The following is a 24858-nucleotide window of genomic DNA, read 5'->3' as shown; positions in this document are numbered from 1 at the left end:
TACAGAGCTTGCTCAGGAATGGCAGCAGGCAGGTGTGAATGCATCTGCACGCACAGTGATAGAGGATGGCCTGGCAGCAAAGAAGCCACTTCTCTCCAGGAAAAACATCAGGGACAGACTGATATTCTGCAAAAGGTACAGGGATTGGACTGCTGAGGACTGGGGTAAAGTAATTCTCTGATGAACCCCCTTTCCAATTGTTTGGGGCATCCGGAAAAAAGCTTGCCCGGAGAAGACAAAGTGAGCGCTACCATCAGTCCTGTGTCATGCCAACAGTAAAGCATCCTGAGACCATTCATGTGTGGGGTTGTTTCTCAGCCAAGGGAGTGGGCTCACTCACAATTTTGCCTAAGAACACAGCCATGAATAAAGAATTGATACCAACACATTCTCCTAGAGCAACTTCTCCCAACCATCTAGAACAGTTTGGTGACGAACAATGCCTTTTCCAGCATGATGGAGCACCTTGCCATAAGGCAAAAGTGATAACTAACTCCCCAGACCTTAATCCCATTGAGAACTTGTGGTCAATCCTCAAGAGGCAGGTGGACAAACAAAACCCCCACATATTCTGACAAACTCCAAGCATTGATTATGCAAGAATGGGCTGCCATCAGTCAGGATGTGGCCCAGAAGTTAATTGACAGAATGCCAGGGCGGATTGCAGAGGTCTTGAAAAAGAAGGGTCAACACTGCAAATATTGACTTTGTATCAACTTCATGTAATTGTCAATAAAAGCCTTTGTGATTGTAATTATACTTCAGTATTCCATAGTAACATCTGACAAAAACATCTAAAGACACTGAAGCAGCAAACTTTGTGGAAATTAATATCTGTGTCATTCTCAAAACCTTTGGCCACGACTGTATACTCCTCTGTAAACTGGTCATCTCTGTAAACTCGTCGTAAGACACACTGGTTGATGCTTATTTATAAAAACCCTCTTAGGCCTCACTCCCCCCTATCCGAGATATCTACTGCAGCCCTCATCCTCCAGATACAACATCCGTTCTGCCAGTCACATTCTGTTAATGGTCCCTAAAGCACACATCCAGGGTCGCTCGTCTTTTCAGTTCACTGCAGCTAGTGACTGGAACGAGCTGCAACAAAACACTAAACTGTCTTTGGACAGTTCTCAATCATGGATACTCTTACTGACCTTCTTGCCCTTCATGCTGTTGTCTGTGCCCAATAATGTTTGTACATGTTGTGCTGCTACCGCGTTGTGCTGCCGCCATGTGTTGTCATCTTAGGTCTCTTTATGTAGTGTTGTTTAGTCTCATGTGCGTTTTGTCCTATATTTTAACCCCAGCCCCCATCCCCGTAGGAGGCCTTTTGGTAGGCCGTCATTGTAAATAAGAATTTGTTCTTAACTGACTTGGCTAGATAAATAAAAAATAAATATGGTTGTGGAGAATATGGGGTGTAAGCATAGCTCAGCAAACAGACACTTGCTGCAAAGCACCATGTGGTTTACTTCAGTAGGACCAAAGGCTCTTTCACAGTGTGCGTGTCAGTGTGAGAGTGCATGGTGTTGAAGTGATAGATACCACTGGGTCAGGGACAACATATAGACTCTTAGACACCATAGAATGTGTGCTTTCAATAGAGCTCTATGAACTAAGGCTGTGACTAGTGTTGTCATGATACCAGTATCATCATACTTGGATGTAAGGGAGCAAAGGAAACCAAACAAAGCAGACTGAAGAGAAGAAAAGTTCTAATGTTGGGGGGGAAAAAAAGAGCCTTGTTGTCACCCAGAGCCACATGTTTATTTTGGAAGCTAAAGCACACCATATTGTACAAAAGTAGGCTTTAAAAAAAAAAAAAAGACCATAGAGTTTAGTTTAAAACATTTTGCCAAGGAAAAATTGGTATCGTAGTCATGCTAGTTGTGACCCCCCCCACCAGGGGTGAGGATCTGATGTCCCTGGGGGACACACATGCACACAGGCAGACACATCCCACTGCAGGGGAGAGAAAACATTAAATCAATATCTTCCCTCTTTCTCCCACCCCCTCTCCATTCCATTTACACCTCTGCTCCCCCATTTTCATCAACCACTCTTTTCTGCTCCCATCACCTAAGCTCCCCTCATCTTCTCCATCCTTTTCTGTTCTCTATGCATCCTTCCCCATCCCACCATCTGCGCACCACAGAAAAAGAAGCACCAGTAGGTCTGTTGGGTTCCTGAGTGTGACGCTTTGCTTTCCCTTTAGAACAGTGAGAATAGTCACCCAACCCAGCACCACACAGAGAAGCAGACCCCATTAACGATAAGATCTGATGAACATAAAACCAAGAGATCAAAATCCATTCAATTATTCAACCTACGGATTGGAAATTGGAGAGAGTGAGAACAGCGATGAGGAATTCAATGAGTGAGCGTGAGACTAGTAAAACTAAGTGAAGATTATTTTAAAACAGAGGCTGTGTGTGAGTGAGAAAAACAGAGGGTATTTTAGTAGGCCTCAGATACAATATCACGCTCAATGAGGGGGAGTGATCTGGAGGAGTGTGTGTCAAGTATTATTAGTCGTATGTATGGGATACACACACCGTCCAAAGAAATGCTTACTTGCAGGGTCCTTCGACAATGCAAAACAATAAATAATACAAAACAAAAGTATATGGCTCAGAATAGAGATTTTAGCATACGTACAATACTGGAAGGCACAAATTCTAGTCCAATATTTACACGTGTTTTGGGGAACAGGGGATTGGGAGGCAAGTGTTTTAAATTTTTCACTGCACTCTGAAGTCCAATAAATAATTGACAGTTGCAGAGAGGCTGAGCTGTACTATGGTAGGCGGCAGGGGATGGGCTGAGTGGGGCTGTCCTCAAATGCTGCTGCACAGGAGGATCCCTGTACACTATATCCCCCTCCTTGAATGACTACCTCATCTCTGTACGCAACACATCATTATCTGTAAGGACCATCAGTCGAGCAGTGAATTTCAAAACAGATTCAACCAGACCATGGTGGTTTTCCATTGCCTTACAACTACCTATTGGTAGACAGGGTAAAGAAGAAAAGAAAAAGAACAAACATTAAATAGGTCTTTGATCACGGTGAAGTTATTATTTACACTTTGGATGATGTATCAATCCACCCAGCCATTTCAAAAGATACAGGCGTATTTCCTAATTTAATTGCCGGAGAGGAAGGAAACCACTCAGGGATTTCACCATGAGGCCAATGGTGACTAAACATTTAAAGAGTTCAATGAGTGTGATAGGAGAAAACTGAGGATGGCTCAACATTGCAGTTACTCCACAATACTAACCTAAATGACAGAGTGAAAAAGAAGTAACCCTGTACAGAATACAAATATTGTTTGCATTAAGGGACTAAAGTAAAAGTGCAAAAAAAAAAATGTGTCAAAGAAATTAAGATTATGTCCTGAATACAAAGCGTTATGCTTCGGGAAACTCCAACAGAGTAACACTTCATATTTTCAAGGATAGTGATGTCTGCATCATGTTATGGGTATGCTGGTCATCAGTAAGGACTAGGGAGTGCTTTTGGGGGATGGATGGAGGAAAACATGGTTCAGTCTGCTTTCAAAAAGACACTGGGAGACAAATTCAGCTTTCAACACAAGGCCAAATATACACAGGAGTTGCTTACCAAGAGATATTGAATGTTCCTGAGTAGCCTAGTTACAGTTGACTATGTCAAGACTTGAAAATGGTTGGAATGATCAACTTGACAGAGCTTGGCGAATTTAAATAATAATGCACGAATATTGTACAATCCAAGCATGCAAAGCTCTTCGAGACTTACCCAGAAAAACTCAGCTGTAGCTGCTGCCAAAGGTGATTCTATCACGTATTGATTTAGGGGTGTGAATACTTATGTCATTTAATACATTTGCAAAAATAAAATAAAAACATGTTTAGTTGGTGTAGATTGTTGATAAAAAAACAAACAATTTAAGTCAATTTTGAATTCAGGCTATAAACAGAAATGTCGAGTAAGTCTCAATGGGTGTGAATACTTTCAAGGCACTGTACATCCTAAAAACCAAAGTGTTCTTCTTGTTTTAATAGGGCTGTAGCAGTCCCTGAAATTGTATTGTAACCAATGCATCCATGAATTAAACTCAAATTCTGCCATTTTCAAATAGCTGTGCTGTAAACATTGTGTACATGCATTGAGATCACGCACACGTGTGTGTGTGTGTGTGTGTGTGTGGAGAGACCCAGCTAATGTAGCCATCTTCCAGAACAGGCTGTATAGAGTAGCCCAGAGCGAGCCAGGCAGAGTTGAAGGCACACAGAGCCATCCCATCGGGCCATGCGCCCTCTGAGCTTTAACTCTATTCGTACAAGATTGTAGGTGCGACTGTCCTCACTCATGAAACAATCTCACCTGGCATTCCAGAAGTAGGTGAAACATAGTTATACTACCAGTATAACTCCAGAGCCCTAACATAATGCCTGAAAACTAAATCACCACCAGCTTAACCAGGCCAATGTCCAGTGCTTCATGTCTAACAATTCCGATGATTGGATAAAGTTCTGTTACCACTCAAATCTTATGAACGCAAACACATAACCATGGCTGGGTCACTACACATAATATGGCCCATTCACAAACAAAAGTTCAGAATGGTAGTGGCAAACGTGAAAAGATCACCTGATGTGTCGCTTGAGCAGCATGACAGGAAGCAATTAGTGACCCATCTGAGTCAAAGATCAGAGAAACTGGAATTACACAGACAGAGGGGATGCTGGAACGAGAGACGCTCTGAAGATCCATGAGAAACAGTCCTCGTGAAAACCGTAACCATTCCAGTGGTCTCCTAGGCTTTCTGTTCAAGAACAGGACACAAAAAAAACCACCACAGATCTTTCCAGCGGTCGTTAGTTTTCCTAAGGTTACCGACACCAAAGGGATTTTTCCACCACTGAATGGATGGTAAAATCTATTTTATGCCTTTGAGGACCTGAACAACAAAAAGCAAATTTGCCTTCAATGTTGTTTCTCTTGTTCCAAGTGGTCATTTCATTAAGAGACCAAGTTAAAGCCTGCTCCTTGAGCCTGACCAGGCCTGCTCCTTGAGCCTGACCAGGCCTTCTCCTTGAGCCTGACCATGTGTTTTGAAGTAGGAACTAAAAACACTGGTGGGAGAAAGTAGTCTGTAGTTTCTAGTGACTTCCAGCATGTCATTCCATACCTCCTTACATTGATTAGACCACCACAGGGTCAGTGAGGGTACAATAACAGAGCTCAGTGGGGAAAGTTGCTTGTTAAAAAAGGTTAACAGCCTTTATCATTGCCAATATTCATGTGTGACCTACAGAATTTATGTATCAAATTTAAACTGCTTCATCCAGGACATAGCTGGATAAATGAAGTCTTAGTTTAAATCAATTGAACCAAAGCAGAAGAGGGCAGGAAGGAATAAACTAAAGCATCATTGCAGGGCCTAACAGGGTTAGTGGCAGGCAGCCAGGATTATCCAACCATTGAAAGTCATATCTAACCCAGGAAGAGGGCTGTCTGTGGGGGTGTACTCGGTCAGCGATGGGCCTTGGCCGTCTCGCTGGAGGATCCATAGTCGGAAAAAATATCCACACGATGTTCAGATGACGCACATGCGTGCACACACACACAGTGAATGATGGCTTGCTGTGGCAGAATGACCTTAATCCTGCCATGGGGCTGCTGGAAAAACGTGGGTTGTGTATTAAAAGGACTCCCCCACACACCTTTAATCGTGCGCACTTCTTAACAGACACACCAATTGCTCTGTGAAGGCAATAGAAAAAAAACACTTTTATTTATCAAAATGGATCCATTCCACAGCAGAAATGTGAAGAATCTAACCTGAACAAAGACAGGAATGAAGATTAATTTTTTTTTAAAAATAGCACAACAGTTGAGACAGACCTCCAGAAAACCCAATACATTCCAACATTCACATCACATTTCTAGTTCACTAATAATGATCTAGCCTGCAGCTCATTCCGATGTAAAACATTAGCTACTAAACTCAAAGACAAGTAGATATTTTTTTCAAAAGAGTGGATGGCACAGATGTTATTCACCAGTCTTATGCCGGCATCCAGTGCAGAAAGTTTTGGCCGGCAACAGCATACCTGTCATCTCTGTTACCATGGAGCTGGGCTGAGGGCTACTTATAATTGACACACTGGCATCTAGGGTGGCCCGGTGAATTATTAAATTCAGGGGTGAGATGGTGAGACTGACTACAGCAACAGTAAAAGGCCAGGAGAGGAGGAGTGTGCACATCCAAAACATACAAGGGCACATCAGTCCTTTTAAAATGATGGACCGATGCAGTACACACATTTACAAAACTAACCTGAGCCTAAACACTGATTAAAAACACTGACCAGTGTCAGTCCAATGACGTGCCAGCTACTCTACCGGATGTGTGCGTGTGTGAGGGGCCGTGGCGAAAGTGTGTATAGCCTGGACTATGACACAGCCCTCCCAATAAGCCTCTCCAGTCACAGACTAAATGTGGAGGCTGGCAAAAAAGTACTGCCTTTGACACACAGCTGAACATTGGTGATAATAAGCTTTTACCCCCACCCCACCCCCAAACTAATGCTGCTTATGTAATGAGCTCGGCAATGACAGGGTCGCACGAGGAAATTCTGCCTGATTAGAGCGGTGTGTCAGAGAGAAAGAGAATGTGTCTGACAGCTTATAGTGCCTGTGACAGACAGCGAGAAATGAGGGAGCGTAACAGAGTGAAAAAAAGACTGGTAATACACCAAGCTGAGGACAACGGGGGTCATGTGGCCTAGAGGGGAAGAGCCATGTTGCCATCAGTGTTGTTTGGACAGGGTCAGAGAAAAGGGCCGATCAGAGCCTCAGACAGTCAGTCTCTCTACAGTACAGAACAGGGCTTCCTCTCCATCCACCATGGGAGGATTGGAGCCAATGGACAAGAGGGCAGCAGGCCTTAGAGAACCAAATTAGCCTGCTCCACTCCCACCCTCTCCACTGCTCTTCTGCTGAGCAGCAGCCGGGCACCTGGTGGACAGTTTACCACATTTTGAACAATTCCATTGGTTCTAGGTGCTACTTCTGGTCCGTGGCGCACTGGGCAAGCCATATGCACCTATTTAGAACAGGACGGCGTAATGCACCCACCTCAAAGGGTTAAATACTGATGGGGGTGGGGACCCGAGTTCTGTAGCTGACTGAACCACTGATTGACAGGGGCAGATGATCCTGCCCATGGGGTTCTGTTGTTTCTCCATGGTGCTCAGCAGCCAGCTCATGTTTCTTTAATAAGACAACACCAGCAACAAAGCCCACTGTGCCACTGCCAATCCACCAGACAGTGGGGGTGCAGGAGCCAGATATCTGGATGCGTACAGCCGTACATCATAGCATGTTCCAGCTGGTGTTGACATCCTGAAGTTAACCTGCGAGTGTGTTTTGGTTAACATGGAATAACTGAGGCACCACGAAACCCAGTGATGAGGCCTTAGTTGGAGCTAAGAGAAAGCTATCTGTTCAGGGTCAGCTCAACTCTCAGGTAGGAGGATACTCGGACTACAAAGAGAATATGAACCATCTGAAAATCAGTCACAGTATGACAGGGGACACTCAGAGGTCTTGGACACCACTTCCAGGTCAGTCATCTTGAGACCAAGCTTGCGTCCAAATTACAGTACCATAAGGTCTGGAAAGGTTTTCACCGTAGAGTCAGCATCTGTCAAGACCTTTCAGATGCTGAAGCCTGTATAACAAACAAGGGAGCAATTATTCAGTATGATTGCCTGTCCTCCTGGTCTGAGGGTATCAGAGCACTACTGGGGCTTTAGGGACCTAAGCTGAACCGGAAGTCTAACTCGCCCCCTTGCCAATTTTATTGCCCGCTGCAGTGAAGCGGCACAGAGCCAGAGAGACAGGCTTGACGCAACAACACTGTCTAACACACACAATTAATGAACAGCCCAACTCTGTTGCCCCCAACCCCAGCTATTAGAGGTTTCAGCTAAATATTTCTCATGGTGATTACCCTGAATGGTCTTTATGAATTACCCAATAAAACTACCTGTAAAAAAACTACCTTGTTGATAATTGCTAGACATCCAAGTCTTGCAGTAGATTCAAGCAGATTTAAGTCAAAACTGTAGCTAGGTCACTCAGGAACATTCAATGTTGTCTTGGTAAGCAACTTCAGTGTATATTTGGCCTTGTTTTAGGTTATTGTCTTGCTGAAAGGTGAATGTCTCCCAGCGTCTGTTGGAAAGCAGACTGAACTAGGTTTTCACCTGTCCTTAGCTCTATTCCATTTATTTTTATCCTAAAAAAACTCCTTAGTGCTTACCAATGACAAGCATACCCATCACATGATGCAGCCACCACGCTTGAAAATATGGAGAGTGGTACTCAGTAATGTTTTGTATTGTCCCCAAACATAACAGGACAAAGTGAATTGCTTTGCCAATTGCTTTTGCAGTATTACTTAAGTGCCTTATTGCAAACAGGATGAATGTCAAGAGGTGTGAATACTTTCCAAAGGCATTGTATGTTGTTACGTAAAATGACTTAATGAGCAGCAGTAGCCATAAGCAAAGCAACCCTTGCCCTCATACCAGGCCTGACAGCTGGAGACTCTTACACAGCACAATAGGGAGTGTGGAGGATAGGTCTGGAGTGAACCAATGGCTATATCTGTTCTTAGTTCTACATTTTTTTAACAGAGCATGCTTATCTAAAATGGTGAGGAAGTTACTTTTAAAGAATGACCAGGCATCCTCAACTGACGGGATGAGGTCAATATCCTTCCAGGATACCCGGGCCAGGTCGATTAGAAAGGCCTGCTCGCAGAAGTGTTTTAGGGAGCGTTTTACAGTGATGAGGGGTGGTAGTTTGACTGCGGATCCGTAGCGGATACAGGCAATGATGCAGTGATCGCTGAGATCCTGGTTGAAGACAGCAGAGTTGTATTTGGAGGGCCAGTTGGTCAGGATGACGTCTATGAGGGTGCCCTTGTTTACAGATTTAGGGTTGTACCTGGTGGGTTCCTTGATGATTTGTGTGAGATTGAGGGCATCTAGCTTAGATTGTAGGACTGCCGGGGTGTTAAGCATATCCCAGTTTAGGTCACCTAACAGAACAAACTCTGAAGCTAGATGGGGGGGGGGGGGGGGCGATCAATTCACAAATGGTGTCCAGGGCACAGCTGGGAGCTGAGGGGGGGTGGTCGGTAGCAGGCGGCAACAGTGATAGACTTATGTCTGGAGAGAGTAATTTTTAAAATTAGTAGTTTGAACTGTTTTGGTATGGACCTGGAAAGTATGACATTACTTTGCAGGCTAACTCCTCCCCCTGTGGCAGTTCTATCTTGATGGAAAATGTTATAGTTGGGTATGGAAATCTCAGAATTTTTGGTGGACTTCCTAAGCCAGGATTCAGACATGGCAAGGACATCAGGGTTAGCAGAGTGTGCTAAAGCAGTGAGTAAAACAAACTTAGGGAGGAGGCTTCTGATGTTGACATGCATGAAACCAAGGCTTTTTCGATCACAGAAGTCAACGAATGAGGGTGCCTGGGGACATGCAGGGCCTGGGTTAACCTCCACATCACCCGCGGAACAGAGGAGGAGTAGTATGAGGGTGCGGATAAAGGCTATCAAAACTGGTCACCTAGAGCGTTGGGGACAAAGAACAGTTTGTCATTACTTTAAGACAATGTTCAGTATTGACTGACCTTCATAAGTTTCTTCAAGTGCAGTCACAAAAATCATCAAGCACTATGATGAAACTGGCTCTCATGAAGACCACCACAGGAATGGAAGACCCAGGGTTACCTCTGCTGCAGAGGATAAGTTAATTAGAGTTAGCAGCCTCAGAAATTGCAGCCCAAATAAATGCTTCAGAGTTCAAGTAACAGACACATCAACAGTTCAGAGGAGACTGAGTGAATCAGGACATGGTCAAATTTCTGCAAAGAAATCACTACTAAAAGGACACCAATAAGAAGATATGTGCTTGGGCCAAGAAACGAGCGATGGACATTAGACCGGTGGAAATCTGTCCTTTGGTCTGATGAGTCTAAATTTGAGATTTTTGGTTACAACCGCTGTGTCTTTGTGAGATACTCCGTATCTCTGCATGTGTGGTTCCCACCGTGAAGCATGAAGGGGGAGTGATGGTGTGGGGGTGCTTTGCTGGTGACATTGTCTGTAATTTATTTCCAATTCAAGGCACACTTAACCAGAATGGCTACCACAGCATTCTGCAGCGATACGCCATCCCATCTGGTTTGCGCTTAGTGGGACTTCCCAATTAGGATGAGTTGGACTGCAGAGTGAAGGAAAAGCAGCCAACAAGTGCTCAGCATGTGGGAACTCCTTCAAGACTGTTGGAAAAGCAATCCAGGTGAAGCTGGTTGAGAGAATTCCTAGAGTATGCAAAGCTGTCAAGGCAAAGGGTGGCTACTTTGAAGAATCTAAACTATATTTGGATTTGTTTAACACTTTTGGTTACTACATTTTTCCATATGTTTAATTTCATAGGGTTGTGATGTCTTCACTACAATGTAGAAAATAGTAAAAAAAATAATTAAAAAAAAACCTTGAATGAGTAGGTGTCCAAACTTGACAGGTACTGTATCTAGACAAATTCTAATCATGTCCAATCAATTGAATTTACCACAGGTGGACTCCAAATCAAGTTGTAGAAACAGCGAGGATTATCAATGGAAGCAGGATGCACATGAGCTTAATTTTGAGTCTCATAGCAAAGGGTCTGAATACTTAAGGCATTTAATTTTATATATCTCACACACACACACACAGTTGAAGTCAGACGTTTACATGCACCTTAGCCAAATACATTTAAACTTAGTTTCACAATTCCTGACATTTAATGCTAGTAAAAATTCCGTTTTAGGTCAGCTAGGATCACCACTTTATTTTAAGAATGTAAAATGTCAGAATAATAGTAGAGATAATTATTTATTTCATCACATTTCCAGTGGGTCAGAAGTTTGCATACTAATTAAGTGTATTTGGTAGCATTGCCTTTAAATTGTTTAACTTGGGTCAAATGTTTTGGGTAGCCTTCCACAAGCTTCCCACAATAAGTTGGGTGAATTTTGCCCATTCCTCCTGACAGAGCTGGTGTAACTGAGTCAGGTTTGTAGGCCTCCTTGCTCGCACACTTTTTTTTTTTAGGTCTGCTCACAAATGTTCTATGGGATTGAGGTCAGGGCTTTGTGATCGCCATTCCAATACCGTCACTTTGTTGTCCTTAAGCCATTTTGACACAACTTTGGAAGTCTGCTTGGGGTCATTGTCCATTTAGAAGACCCATTTGCGACCAAGCTTTAACTTCTCTAGGGTAGGGGGCAGCATTTGGAATTTAGGATGGAAAGCGTGCCCAAATTAAACTATCTTCTACTCAGGCCCAGAAGATAGGATATGCATATAATTAGTAGATTTGGATAGAAAACACTAAAGTCTCCAAAACTGTTAAAATAGTCTGAGTATAACAGAACTGATTGAGCAGGCGAAAACCTGAGAAAAATCCATCCAGGAAGTTGGACTTATTTTTTTTTTTGTAGTTTATTCAATGCCATTACAGTATTCATTTACTTAGGACTCAAATTGCAGTTCCTATGCCTTCCACTAGAAGTCAGTCTTTAGAAATGGTTTCAGGCTTGTATTCTGAAAAATGAGGGAGTAAGAGCAATCTGAAGAGTGGACCCTGCCATGTCAGCGCTTATTCATGCGCGCGACCGAGAGAGTGCCTTTCTGGTTTACCTTTTATATTGACGTTATTGTCCGGTTGAAATATTATCGATTATTTAGGCTAAAAACAATCTGAGGATTGAATATAAACATAGTTTGACATGTTTCTATGAACTCCACGGATACAATTTGGATTTGTCGTCTGCATTTGAGCCTGTGGATTACTGAAGAAAACTGAGGTTTTCGGATATAAAGAGACACTATCGAACAAAAGGAACATTTATTGAATAACTGAATGTCTGAGTGCAAATATATGAAGATCAAAAGGTAAGTGATTAATTTTCTCTTTCTGACTTGTCTAACTCTTCTACTAGGCTGGTTACTGTTTGTAATGATTTGTCTGCTGGGCTATGTTCTCAAATAATTGTAAGGTATGCTTTCGCCGTAAAGCATTTTTTGAAATCTGACAGTGGTTGGATTCACAAGAAGTTAATCTTTAAACCTATGTAAAATAGTTGTCTTTTCTGAATTTTTATAATGAGTATTTCTGTATTTGGCGCTCTGCAATCTCACTGGATGTTGGCCAGGTGGGACACTAGCGTCCCACAACCTCTCTAGGGTAACTTCCTGACTGATGTCTTGATGTTGCTTCAATATATCCACATCATTTTACTCCTCATGATGCCATCTATTTTGCGAAGTGCACTAGTCCCTCCTGCAGAAAAGCACCCCCACAACATGATGCTGCCACCCCTCATGCTTCACGGTTGGGATGGTGGTGTTCGTCTTGCAAGCCTCCCCGTTTTTCCTCCAAACATAACGATGGTCATTAAAGGCCAAACAGTTCTATTTTTGTTTCATCAGACCAGAGGACATTTCTCCAAAAAGTACAATCTTTGTCCCCATGTGCATTTGCAAACCGTAGTCTGGTTCTTATGGCAGTTTTGGAGCAGTGGCTTCTTCCTTGCTGAGCGGCCTTTCAGGTCATGTCGTAACAGGAATAATTTCACTGTGGATATAGGTACTTTTGTGCTTGTTTCCTCCAGCATCTTCACAAGGTCCTTTGCTGTTCTGGGATTGATTAGCACTATACGCACCAATGTACGTTCATCTCTAGGAGACAGAACGCGTCTCCTTCCTGAGCGGTATGACGGCTGCGTGGTCCCATGGTGTTTATACTTGCGTACTATTGTTTGTACAGATGAACGTGGTACCTTCAGGCATTTGGAAATTGCTCCCAAGGATGAACCAGACTTGAACCAGTCTACCATTTTTTCCTTTTTCCTGAGGTCTTGGCTGATTTTGTTTTCCCATTATGTCAAGCAAAGAGGCACTGAGTTTGAAGGTAAGCCTTGACATCCACAGGTACATCTCCAATTGCCTCAAAGTATGTCAATTAGCCTATCAGAAGATTCTAAAGCCATGACATAATTTTCTGGAATTTTCCAAGCTGTTTAAAGGCAGTCAATTTAGAGTGTTTAAACATCTGACCCACTGGAATTGTGATACAGTGAACTTTAAGTTAAATAATCTGTCAGTAAACAATTGTTGGAAAAATGACTTGTCATGCACAAAGTAGATTTCCTAACCGACTTGCAGAAACTATAGTTTGTTAACAAGAAGTGTGTGGAGTGGTTGAAAAACGAGTTAATGACGCCAACCTAAGTGTATATAAACTTCCCACTTCAACTGTGTGTGTGTATTACATTTCTAAAAACCTGTTTTCGCTTTGTTATTGTGGGGTATTGTGTGTAGATTGCAGAGGATTATATATATTTTTTAATCCATTTTAGAATAAGGCTGTAATGTAACAAAAATGTGGAAAAAGTCAAGGGGTCTGAATACTTCCAAGGCGATGTACATGTATAACCTTTGTGGTAAAAACTCTGGACTGCAGGATCCGACAGTAGCTGTCAGAGAGAACGACTCCAGGTCTGTGATATGGTTGGCCCACTAAGGAAACTTCTGTCAGTGACTAGGCCTACCATTTCTTTACACCTGCTAGGCTTTGTCAGTATGAGTTTCACCATTTCATACAAATGACAAGGACTAACTCTGTCATGAACTAGTCAAGGCCTTTCCTACAGTTCACACACTGCCTTTGTGCCTTGGTCACAGTTCACACATTCTAGCTAGAGCTACCCCCGAGCATAGCCTGGTCCTGTATGTGCTTTAGGTACTGTATGTTCTTTAGCCAACAGGACACCTGTAACGGGCTTGGCCCACTTCACCATGGCTCTGCGACAAAGGAGCTCTGACATGCTGGAGGACACAGACACTGACGAGGCCCTGTTAGAGCCATTGTGTACCGCTCTCACTGCCCCATGGGCTGTGACCAATAACAAACTTGGAAAAATGAAACAAAGTTGTCTAACTTGTAAATTGCTTTCATAACTTGCAGTGCACACACACACACTACACAAACCACTAAGTACCTTACTATATTTGTTTTCAATTAAAAATGGTCAAAAAACAAAAATAGCTTCTTAGCAAAAGAGCAATTTCTCAAGCAAGAATTTGCCTAGGAATGGAAAACTACAAATAGCCGTTATTGGCAGAGAGGTTTAGAACTCTTTCTTATTGGTCAATTAACAAATGTACCACCTGGTGGTCGCCAGGCAGGCCAAAACTCCATCCCACCAAAACATTTCATGCCGCCTTTTCAAACTGCTTACACTAAAAGGGCATTATCATTTTCACACTATTATTCCAACAGTGTATTTATATACATGTTCACACTTTGAAGGCACTGGGCCTTTAACAATAGGTCTCAATCCAAAACAGGAAGTCTAGACCTTTGGTCAGAGTATGCTCAACGCCCAGTAGAACTGGTTACAGAAGGGTGTGCAGTTACTGTCCTTATCTCAGTGAGAGCAAGTTTCATTCCGCTGCCATGGTGTCAGCACAATCACTGCATTCAGAAGCACAACAGCAGATTTTATCTGCAGAGCAGCGTGCACCCTGCCAAATACCAGCGCACACTCAACCCTGTATGTGTGCAAGACCTGATTATACACCATCTTAAAACAGAACTGACCTAGTGTGAGTCAGAACCAAAGAACTTCTAAGAGTAAGTGACAGACCTTGATGATTAGTAGCCGAGTAAGAGTCCGACAACAAAAATTACAGACTTTACAATTTACATACATTAACATGTAGGATGCGTGTGTGCGCCTCAGGTACACATACATGTGCGTGAGACAATGGAATTTCTCCCTTATCAGCACCCGTCCCTCTGCCATCTGTGTTGCCAGGGCAGACAGAGAAAGTGATGTAGATAGAAAGAGGCAGAGACTGAGTAAGTGAGACAAGCCTGAGAGAAGAGAGCAAGAGAAAGCCGGTAGCAGAGAGAAAGAGCAAGAGAGAGTAAGTGAGGGGGAAAAAGACCAACGGGGAGAGAGATAGCACAGGACCAGATTAAACTTCCAGGCAGAAGGGCCACATGACCGACAGAGGGAGGGAAACAGTGGAAAATCACTGAGACGTTCCCCTCTTTCTATCCCAAACAAGAAACGCTCCAGCAACATTTGCATAGCACCACAGAATACACTGAACAACACAGGGCTGGCACCACCCATGTGCCCGGTTGAGGGCCAAATGTGCACACTGATTAACGTGCACAGTAGCTGAGCCTACCATGCACTGCTGTTGAGGGTGAATGAGGCGTCGGGGTGACGGCAGGGTAGAGGGCATTTTTTTCTCATTAAACTCTAGAGGCTTGTCTGGGCCCTTCAGACAGTGAGCTGTAAAACAGGCCCTTTATAGGCCATCTGGGCACTTTCATCCCTAGTATCCAGCATTACTGTAAATGCTGCTGAATCTAACTCAGCTAGTAGACTGTATTGCAGCACAGTCTAAGTGGATCCATGTTCAATGTCACATGCCTGTCCATAATTAGATTACACAGAGACACCCATCCACATTAGGTGCTATATCCCTCAAACTCCACTCTGGACCAGTTCCACTGCATATTTTCCCCATTGCGCCCCGCTAACCAGGAACTGATTCAGACCTGGGACTCCAGGTGTGTGCAGTTAATAATCAAGTACAACAGAAAACCAGCAGGCGCCGGACCTCGTAGGGTAAGAGTTCAGCACCGCTGTCCTATAGGATGCATGCAACACTACCATTTCCAATGACTTAATGCACCAACATGTGACTCAATCAACGGGGCCACCTCAAGCTCTAATCAATGCTTCTAATAAATTAGGCTAAAAGTCCTAGGGAAGAACCAGAAAGCATCAGTGTTCTGATGAAAACCATTGAGCAGGGCAGCATTTCTGCCAACAATGCCATTTATGAGGAACAATCTGTTAAAACCGACAATACAATAGGCCTACATAGAGAACTGAGGAAGAAAATGGTAGTGGGAAAATGGAACCTTGAATGGTGGTTTGTGTTTTTATAGCAAACTGCCCACTAGAGGGAGTGTTTGCACACATCTATGGGAAAACAGTAGGCTATAGAATGAATGATTTACTGTTCCACATCCGGTGTCCAATTATGGGTCATACTTTGCTTGTTTGAGTAGATATTGGCTTCCTCTATTCCATGAGCACCTATATGGCATCATCATCCCAGTGAAAAGATTAATCTGTCTCTCAGGGCCAAGCGTGTCATTGCTTGAACAATGCTGAATGTCCCTTCTCTGAATAGGAGGGAGACATACAGCTGCACTCCTGAGATTTCACTTCTGGGCTAACTTTTCATGATCCCATGAGGTAGGCCAAGCAAGCAACATTATCTCACTCTCACACCTGAAAGAGCTTCATCAAGGCCACAGGGCCACCACACCGCTCCCAGCATGCATCAGCACGTTTCAGCTGCTTCCTGTCAGCAGCCCTCCTGTTGAACAGCAGGGGATTTACCCCTCATCTGCATACTGCTGGGACAAAACTCACAAGCACTCTACCCTATACTGTCTGACTGCTTAAATACAGCCCAATATGGAAATTCTTCTTTTAGGGTTATGAAATTGTATTCACATATAGGCTATCCAGCACACAGGCACATTTGTATTGTTATATGGGTTTGTTTGGGTCTGCACTAGGGACACTAGGTCCATGAGGAGCCTAGTCATGGTTACTGACGGTCATTCATTTAAAACCACGCTTCCTGTGAGCGAGAGAAGTAGTGAAGTCTGCAGCACGGGATTGAGGTCAGAAATAATTTGTTTGTAATTTTCCAGTGTCTAACACACTTAGGGTCTTGTTGAAACAAGGAGAGACTAAGAATAGAGTCAGTGTAGCCTACAGAGGCCTCTTGGTCAATGGCAGTGACAAATGCTTGTCAATCCTACAGACCTCTTATAACCATTTAAAATTTAGTGGAAACCCATTTACAACTTAGTAGATTCCCATTCCCTATAGTAGTCTAGCTGATTGACAGCTCCCCGTAGACATCACCATTATGCTGTCATGAAGTGTGAACATTCACTGACAGCATAAGAGAGAGGACTGTGAGAGCCATGCATCAGCCCTCTAATGGAAATCACTCGGTGAAACCAACCAGTCGAGTAGGACACCCATCAGAGTGAGCCAGAAGACTCACTCACAGAGGCATGTTGATACTTAATGTGATGTTTCATAGCAGGCCTTTAGGAAAAATAGACTGGGAAGTTTCAATGCACTTCAATCTATAGTTGTCCAAATTAAACCCTTAGCTGCATTACTATAACAAATGTTTTAAATGTATTAAAAGTTTGAGCAGATCGAATAGGTCTTCTTATTCACAACAAACTGCAGTGAAGTGCTTGAGCATCAGGACACTATGGTCAAAAAAAAAAAAGAGGTACAGCATCTTACCTGAAGTTCACACCAGGCAACTTCCACCCAGGTGTCAGTATCCAGACCTTTATAGACAGTCTTGAAGGACCCTCTCCCGAGCTCGATATCGAACTTGAGAAACCGTCCCCCAGGGGACGTGGAAACAGCTTTCATCTCAGCCTCTTCCTCCTCGCTAGCAGTTCTGACAGTGTTTTTACTGCCGTCAGTGGATGTAACAGTCAATTTATCCACAGTCTTCTCCTTCTCATCAGCGCTGGCGCTCTCTGTGGCGCTGTCCTTCTTCCCCCCTTGACTCTCGGGACTGGAGCTCTCCTGTGGCCCCAACCGAGCCCCCCGTGTCCTGTCAACTATCGTGCGCAGGCTTACGTTGAGGATTTTACTCCGGTTGTCACATTCTGGCACCTCAAAGGCCTGGTCATCAGAGTCTGAGAACCACAAACTTCTCCTGATGAATCTTTGGCGCACAATCCGCTGATAATTCGATGGAGGATATGCACTTGGGTCGCTCCCACCTCTCACGACCGTCGAAGTGTCCATATTAGTGACGTTTCCGTCTCTGATAGTCTCATACATATTTATGTTGAGTTCACATTGTGAATTGGGAAGAGATGGGTATTTAAATCCATCGGGCTCGGCACCCGATTCCATGGAGATTTAATTGTTGAGTCACTGACGTTTCCAGATGATTGCCATGGCTATTCCCAAAGTGAAGATGGAGTGGGGGCCGAATATCTGCAGCACACGCCCGGTGACAATTCTTCAGCATGGGGGTATCAACGGAACGATGTCAGTGTGCACATCAATCTAAACAGAAGCACAAAAAAAAAATTTAAGAGAGTGTTGAAAGATTTAAAAGGAGTGGAAGACGAAAACATTAACATGGACTTGCAAAGTTCATTTCTCAAACTATATAAACCTCTAAACCAAAACAACAAGATTTGCTTCCTGGCTCAGTCATACTGACATTGGAATAACTAGCAAAAGTTTGAGAAATTAAAAATGCCAGAGGAAAGATGACACTGAAAAACAAATGGTTGTAAAAGCTGGCTGAAAGGATGCATCTAGCCAGATAGCTATTTAATGAATGTGAACTACAGCATTTAGCAGGTGAACATAAAATAAAGAGCTAGCTAGCATTTGGCTAAATAAACAACCTGGACTTAAGGGTAGATGTAACATAGTAGACAAATCTGGGCCACTACAATTTGTATGATATGTTACATATTAAAATTTGTGGATATGTATGATCTAATACAAATTAGTTGTGGCTAACTTTAGCTAGGTGGCTAACTAGCAGTTATAGTTAAAGGGTTAGGGGACGGTCTAGTAGTTGCAAAGTATCAAGAAAAAAAAAAAGTTAAGTAGTTGCAAGCTGCAAATTAGTAAACATTCTAAAGTAGTCTGTGACCACGTTTACATGCACACCAATATCCCATTATTATACTCAAGTATTTACAATAACTCAAAAAAGCTTGTATCCCGGTTATGAAAAACCTGGATAAGATGCATGGGATATGCTGATCTACGACCGGATACTGTGGCATGTAAACATCTTATCCCGTTTACTGTTGTTTTTAAAAGGTTTGCGCAGGCTCAGTTTCCCATATCGTGGGGTGTTGTGTGAAGTCCATAATTTGCCTACTATAATTAAATTTACGTTATGTTTCTGCTTATCATTTCTGACATGTCGTATGCCATATTATAATTTCCGACATTTGGTAGGCCATTTGTCTGTCAACTATAGTTTGATACATGCAGCTTCTGTCATAACTTCTTGCCCCAGTAGACTAAATTAAGTGCTCACCAGAATAAGGTCTTAAGTCAATAGAATGAATGCATTGGAAATCTTGTTAACACTTGTAAAATTGTCTGTTTTGTTTAGGGAACAGGGAGAAAAAGGCAATAAGTCCAAAACAATGGTAAAATTAATCCTGTGCAAAACGTCAGTTTCACCGGTTAAGGAAATTAAAATCTGTGAAAAACAACACGTTTCTGATAAGACCTCAGTTTGTCTTGGTTGCATATTTTGATTGGTTGAAACATGAGAAAGTATTCCGACCCCTTTCCACATTGTTACGTTGCAGCCTTATTCTAGAATGGATTAAATACATGTTTTTCCTTCTTAATCTACACACATAATGACAAAGCAAAAACAGGTTGAAATTTTTGCTAATTTATTACAAATAAAAAACAGAAATACATTTAGATAACTATTCAGAGCCTTTGCTATGGAGACTTTAAATTTAGCTCTGGTGCATCCCGTTTCCAATGAGCATCCTTGAGCTGTTTCTACAATTTGAGTGGAGTCCACCTGTGGTAAATTAAACTGATTGGACATGATTTGGAGAGGCTCACACCCGTCTGTCTACATAAGGTCCCACAGTTGACAGTTCATGGCAGAACAAAAACCAAACCACGAGGTTGAAGGAGTTGTCCGTAGAGCTCTAAGACAAAATTGTGTCGAAGGAAAATATCTGGGGAAGGGTACCAAAACATAACTGCAGCATTGAAGGTCCCCAAGAACAGTGGCCGCCATCATTCTCAAATGGAAGAAGTTTGGAACAGCCAAGACTTCCTTCAGCTGTTCACCCATCCAAACTGAGCAATCGGGGGAGAAGGGCCTTGGTCAGGGAGGTGACGAAGAACCCGATCGTCAGTCTGACAGAGCTCTTGAGTCCCTCTGGGGAGATGGGAGAACCTTCAAATGACAACCATCTCTGTAGCACTCCACCAGTCAGGCCTTTATGGTAGAGTGGCTAGAAGGAAGCCACATTACAGCCTGCATGTAGTTTTCCAAAAGGCACCTAAAGGACTGAGACCATGAGAAACAAGATTATCTGGTCTGATGAAACCAAGATTGAACTCTTTGGCCTGAATGCCAAGCGTCACATCTGGAAGAAACCTGGCACCATCCCTACGGTGAAGCATGGTGGTGGCAGCATCATGCTATGGGGATGTTTTTCAGAGGCAGGGACTGGGAAACTAGCCAGGACTGAGGGAAAGATTAACAGAGCAAAATACTTAGATCCTTGATAAAAACCTGCACCAGAGCGCTCAGGACCTCCGACTGGGGAAAAGGTTCACCTTCCACAGGACAATGACCATGAAAATAGCTGTGCAGCGACACTCCCCATCCAAACCTAAGAGTTTGAGAGGATCTGCAGAGAAGAATGGGAGAAACTCCCCAAATACAGGTGTGCCAAGCCTGTAGCGTCATACCCGCGAAGAATCAAGGCTGTAATCGCTGCCAAAGGTGCCTCAAAAAGTATTGAGTAAATGTTTTTTTTTTTATACATTTTCTATACCCATTTTGTTTTTTAACTAGGAAAGTCAGTTAAGAACAAATTCTTATTTTCAATGACGGCCTAGGAACAGTGGGTTAACTGCCTGTTCAGCGGAAGAACGAGAGATTTGTACCTTGTCAGCTCAGGGGTTTGAACTTGCAACCTTCTGGTTACTAGTCCAACGCTCAACCACTAGGCTATCCTGCCACTTTGTCATTATGGGGTATTGTGTAGATTGTTTTCCTCATCAATGTAATACCTTTTAGAATAAGGCTGTAACATAACAAAAATTGTGAAAAAGTTAAGGGGTCTGAATACTTTACCAAATGCACTGTACATACCACACAAGGGTTTCTTTATTTTTTACATTGTAGAATAATAATTAAGACAAACTATGATATCATGTAGTAACCAAGTGTTAGAATGCCAAGAGTGTGCAAAGCGCTCAACCAGCTTCATGAGATAGTCACCTGGAATGCATTTCAATTAACAGGTGTGCCTTGTTTAAAAGTTAATTTGTGGAATTCCTTTTCTTCGTAATGCATTTGAGCCAAATCAGTTGTGTTGTGACAAGGTAGAGGTGGTATACAGAAGATATCCCTATTTGGTGAAGGACCAAGTCCATATTAAGGCAAGAACAGCTCAAATAAGCAAAAAGGACAGTCCATTATTACCTTAAGCCATGAAGGTCAGTCAATCCAGAACATTAAGAACTTTGAAAGTGTCTTCAAGTGCAGTCGCAAAAACCCATCAAGCGCTATGATGAAACTGACTCTCATGAGGACCGCCACAGGAAATGAAGACCCAGAGTTACCTCTGCTGCAGAGGATAAGTTAATGCGAGTTACCAGCCTCAGAAATTGCAGCACAAATAAAATGCCTCAGAGTTCAAGTAACACATAGATCTCAACATCAACTGTTCATAGGAGACAGCATGAAACAGGCTTTCATGGTCGAATTGCTGCAAAGTAACCACCACTAAAGGACACCAATAAGAGACTTGCTTGGGCCAAGAAACACGCACAACGGACATTAGACTGGTGGAAATTGGTCCTTTGGTCTCAGTCCAAATTTGAGATTTTTGGTTCCAACCGCTATGTCTTTCTGAGACGCAGAGTAGGTGAACGGATGATCTCTGCATGTGTGGTTCCCACCATGAAGCATGGAGGTGGTGTGATGGTGCTTTGCTGGTGACACGGTCTGATTTATTTAGAATTCAAGGCACACTTAACCAGCATGGCTACCACAGCGATACGACATCCCATCTGGTTTGCGCTTAGTGAGACTATCATTTGTTTTTCAAAAGGACAATGACCCAACACACCTCCAGGCTGTGTAAGGGCTATTTGACCAAGAGGAGAGTGATGGAATGCTGCATCAGATGACTTAGCCTCCACAATCAGCCTCCAGTCACCCAACCTCAATCCAATTGAGATGGTTTGGGATGAGTTGGACCGTAGAGTGAAGGAAAAGCAGCCAAGCACTCAGCATGTGGCAATTGAGAGAATGCCAAGAGTGTGCAAAGCTGTCAAGGCAAAGGGTGGCTACTTTGAATCTAAAATATATTTATATGTGTTTAACACTTTTGGTTGCTACATGATTCCATGTGTGTTATTTAATAGCTTTGATGTCTTTACTATTATTCTACAATGGGGGGAGGGGGAGGGGCCTTGAATAAGCACGTGTCCAAACTGGACACCCACATAATGGTCTGGGGCTGTTTTTCATGGTTAGGGAAGTCTTAACGCTACAGCATAATGACATTCTAGACAATTCTGTGCTTTCAACTTTGTGGCAACAGATTAGTGAAGCTCTTTCCTGTTTCAGCATGACAATGCCCCCATGCACAAAGCAAGGTCCATACAGAAATGGTTTGTCGAGATCGGTGTGGAAGAACTTGACTGGCCTGCAGAGCCCTGACCTCAACCCCATCAAACACCTTTGGGATGAATTGGAACGCTGACCACGGGCCAAGCCTAATCGCCCAACATCAGTGCCTGACCTCATTAATGCTTGTGGCTGTATGGAAGCAAGTCATCACAGCAATGCTCCAATATCTAGTGGAAAACCTTCCCAGAAGAGCAAAGGCTGTTATAGCAGCAAGGAGGGGGGGGGGGGCTTCATATTAATGTTCATTATTTTGGAATGAGATGTTCAATGAGCAGGTGTCCACATACTTCTGGTCATGTGCTGTACTGTCTGCTTGCATAACAGTGTCAAAGATACACACATTACACACGCATTCTCTCAAGAGACGCTGAAAGAAATTACTCCACTCCTGTGGAGTCAAAATTAACTAGTATAATTTCACTGCAAGAAATGCGTAGTTGTGCAGGAATTATATTACATGTGAGAGGCTGTAGTCCTACAGTCAGTGTCCATATTTCAGTTACTATTTCTATTTAACCTTATTAACTTAAAATTAGGAATATTCTGTTTATTCATGGATACAGGGACACTCATGAGCAGAATATCAAAGGTGCATTTAAACATATGATCCCGAATAATACCTTAAGTGGGATATGAGCTACTATCCAGAATAGTGTACACATGTAAACGTGGTCTGTGAGGAGAGTCGAACACGCAAACTATGGGATGCTAGACATTTGTTATAAGCCCACCTGTCCAACCACCCTTCCCTTCATTTTTTTGGCTTAAGTAGCCCATCTTATGTAACCATACCAAACACCACATCACACAAATTGTGTTCGGGGTTTTCGTTTACCATGTTACGTGTAGTCTTAGAGACCAGGCTTAAATAAAATGTAGCCTGATAAGATTCACATCAGCAAGAGCTTGTGAAATAATTGACAATGTGATCTGGTTAGTTATGTTGTTTTCTCAACACCCACTCAAAATGTTATTACATTAGTGGTGATTTGTTTGGAGCCTAACGTAACTCGTTTGAGCAGGCAAGGAAGCTGGCTGATGATGCTAGCTAGCCGGCTGATGCTAGCCCCGAATGAAACAACGTTGAACCCAATGACAGTATATAGGAAGGTTGAACCACGACGAGACAGCAAAACGAGAACAGTTTATCGGTTTATCCACAATTGCTTATTTTCGTTCCATATAGCTGTTAGGTCCAAGCTGTAAATAATTATAAACGAGAAAACTGTTGCCAATTCGGACGGAATGTCACCAACCTTGCTTCCCGGCCTCGACTCATCCGATGTGGGAAATACGCGTGCCGTTGATCTTTCTGCAGCTTACCTGCGCGAGTGTCTGTCACACGACTTTCAGAGGCGATGAATCTTCAAGAGTTGTAATGCTGATGTCCATAGTGTCCGGGTAAATATCCTCTGTATTTAACTTGAAACGTTAATAGGTCGTCAGTGTTTCCCATCACAAAATAAATCAGCCCGGTAAATGCAACTACTGTCTACTGCTGCGAGGTCCCCTTTTTACAGGTTCCACGCCCATAGTAATGACTGGAGGGCCACCCAATTAAAGCGCACGTTTAGCTTGCGACAACAGAGGAGGCGATACGTGTTGACCCAGCCCATTTGCTTTGTCCACCAGTGAAACGGTATATCCCGCAACAACAACAACAAAAATACCCACATTGGCTATGGAAGTTGTTCAAAAACGCTACTTCTTTAGACGTTTTTATTTTATTTAACCCTTATTTTGCCCTTAACCAACACAAAAACATCCTATGGCGTTCTGCATTAGCATCGAACAGCCCCCGTGATATGCAGCTTTTCAGGGAAGCTAGAAACCATTATACACAGGCAGTTAGAAAAGCCAAGGCTAGCTTTTTCAAGCAGAAATTTGCTTCCTGAAACACTAACTCAAAGTTCTGGGACACTGTAAAGTCCATGTATAAGAACACCTCCTCCCAGCTGCTCACTGCACTGAAGATAGGAAACACTGTCACCACTGATAAATCCACTATAATTGAGAATTTCAATAAGCATTTTTCTACGACTGGCCATGCTTTCCACCTGGCTACCCCTACCCCGGTCAACAGCACTGCACCCCCCACAGCAACTCGCCCAAGCCTTCCCCATTTCTCCTTCTCCCAAATCCAGTCAGCTGATGTTCTGAAAGAGCTGCAAAATCTGGACCCCTACAAATCAGCCGGGCTAGA

At 43.1% G+C, this 24858-nt stretch overlaps 1 protein-coding gene across 18 annotated transcripts in view; it reads right to left on the bottom strand.

Moving 5' to 3' along the window:
* Positions 1 to 24358, bottom strand: part of LOC110492426 (serine/threonine-protein kinase WNK2) — a 65025-nt gene extending 40667 nt beyond the window's left edge. For 14 of the 18 annotated variants that reach the window (XM_036947402.2, XM_090203609.1, XM_036947407.2 and 11 more), the window contains exons 1-2: positions 23912 to 24358; positions 17501 to 18286 (exon numbers count right to left, since the gene is read on the bottom strand). In XM_036947402.2, the coding sequence (XP_036803297.2) occupies positions 17501 to 18130 (630 nt within the window). In that variant the 5' untranslated portion in view covers positions 18131 to 18286; positions 23912 to 24358. The remainder of the gene's footprint in view (positions 1 to 17500; positions 18287 to 23911) is intronic. The other 4 variants (XM_036947403.2, XM_090203613.1, XM_090203617.1 and 1 more) reach the window with 2 other exon arrangements.
* Positions 24359 to 24858: the final 500 nt, after the last annotated feature.

This window comes from Oncorhynchus mykiss, chromosome 16 (assembly GCF_057628025.1).
Source record: "Oncorhynchus mykiss isolate SJ-2025 chromosome 16, ASM5762802v1, whole genome shotgun sequence".
Classification (NCBI taxonomy): Eukaryota; Metazoa; Chordata; class Actinopteri; order Salmoniformes; family Salmonidae; genus Oncorhynchus; species Oncorhynchus mykiss.
Note: the sequence above shows the minus strand (reverse complement) of the source record. Positions and strands in the feature narration are given on the sequence as shown.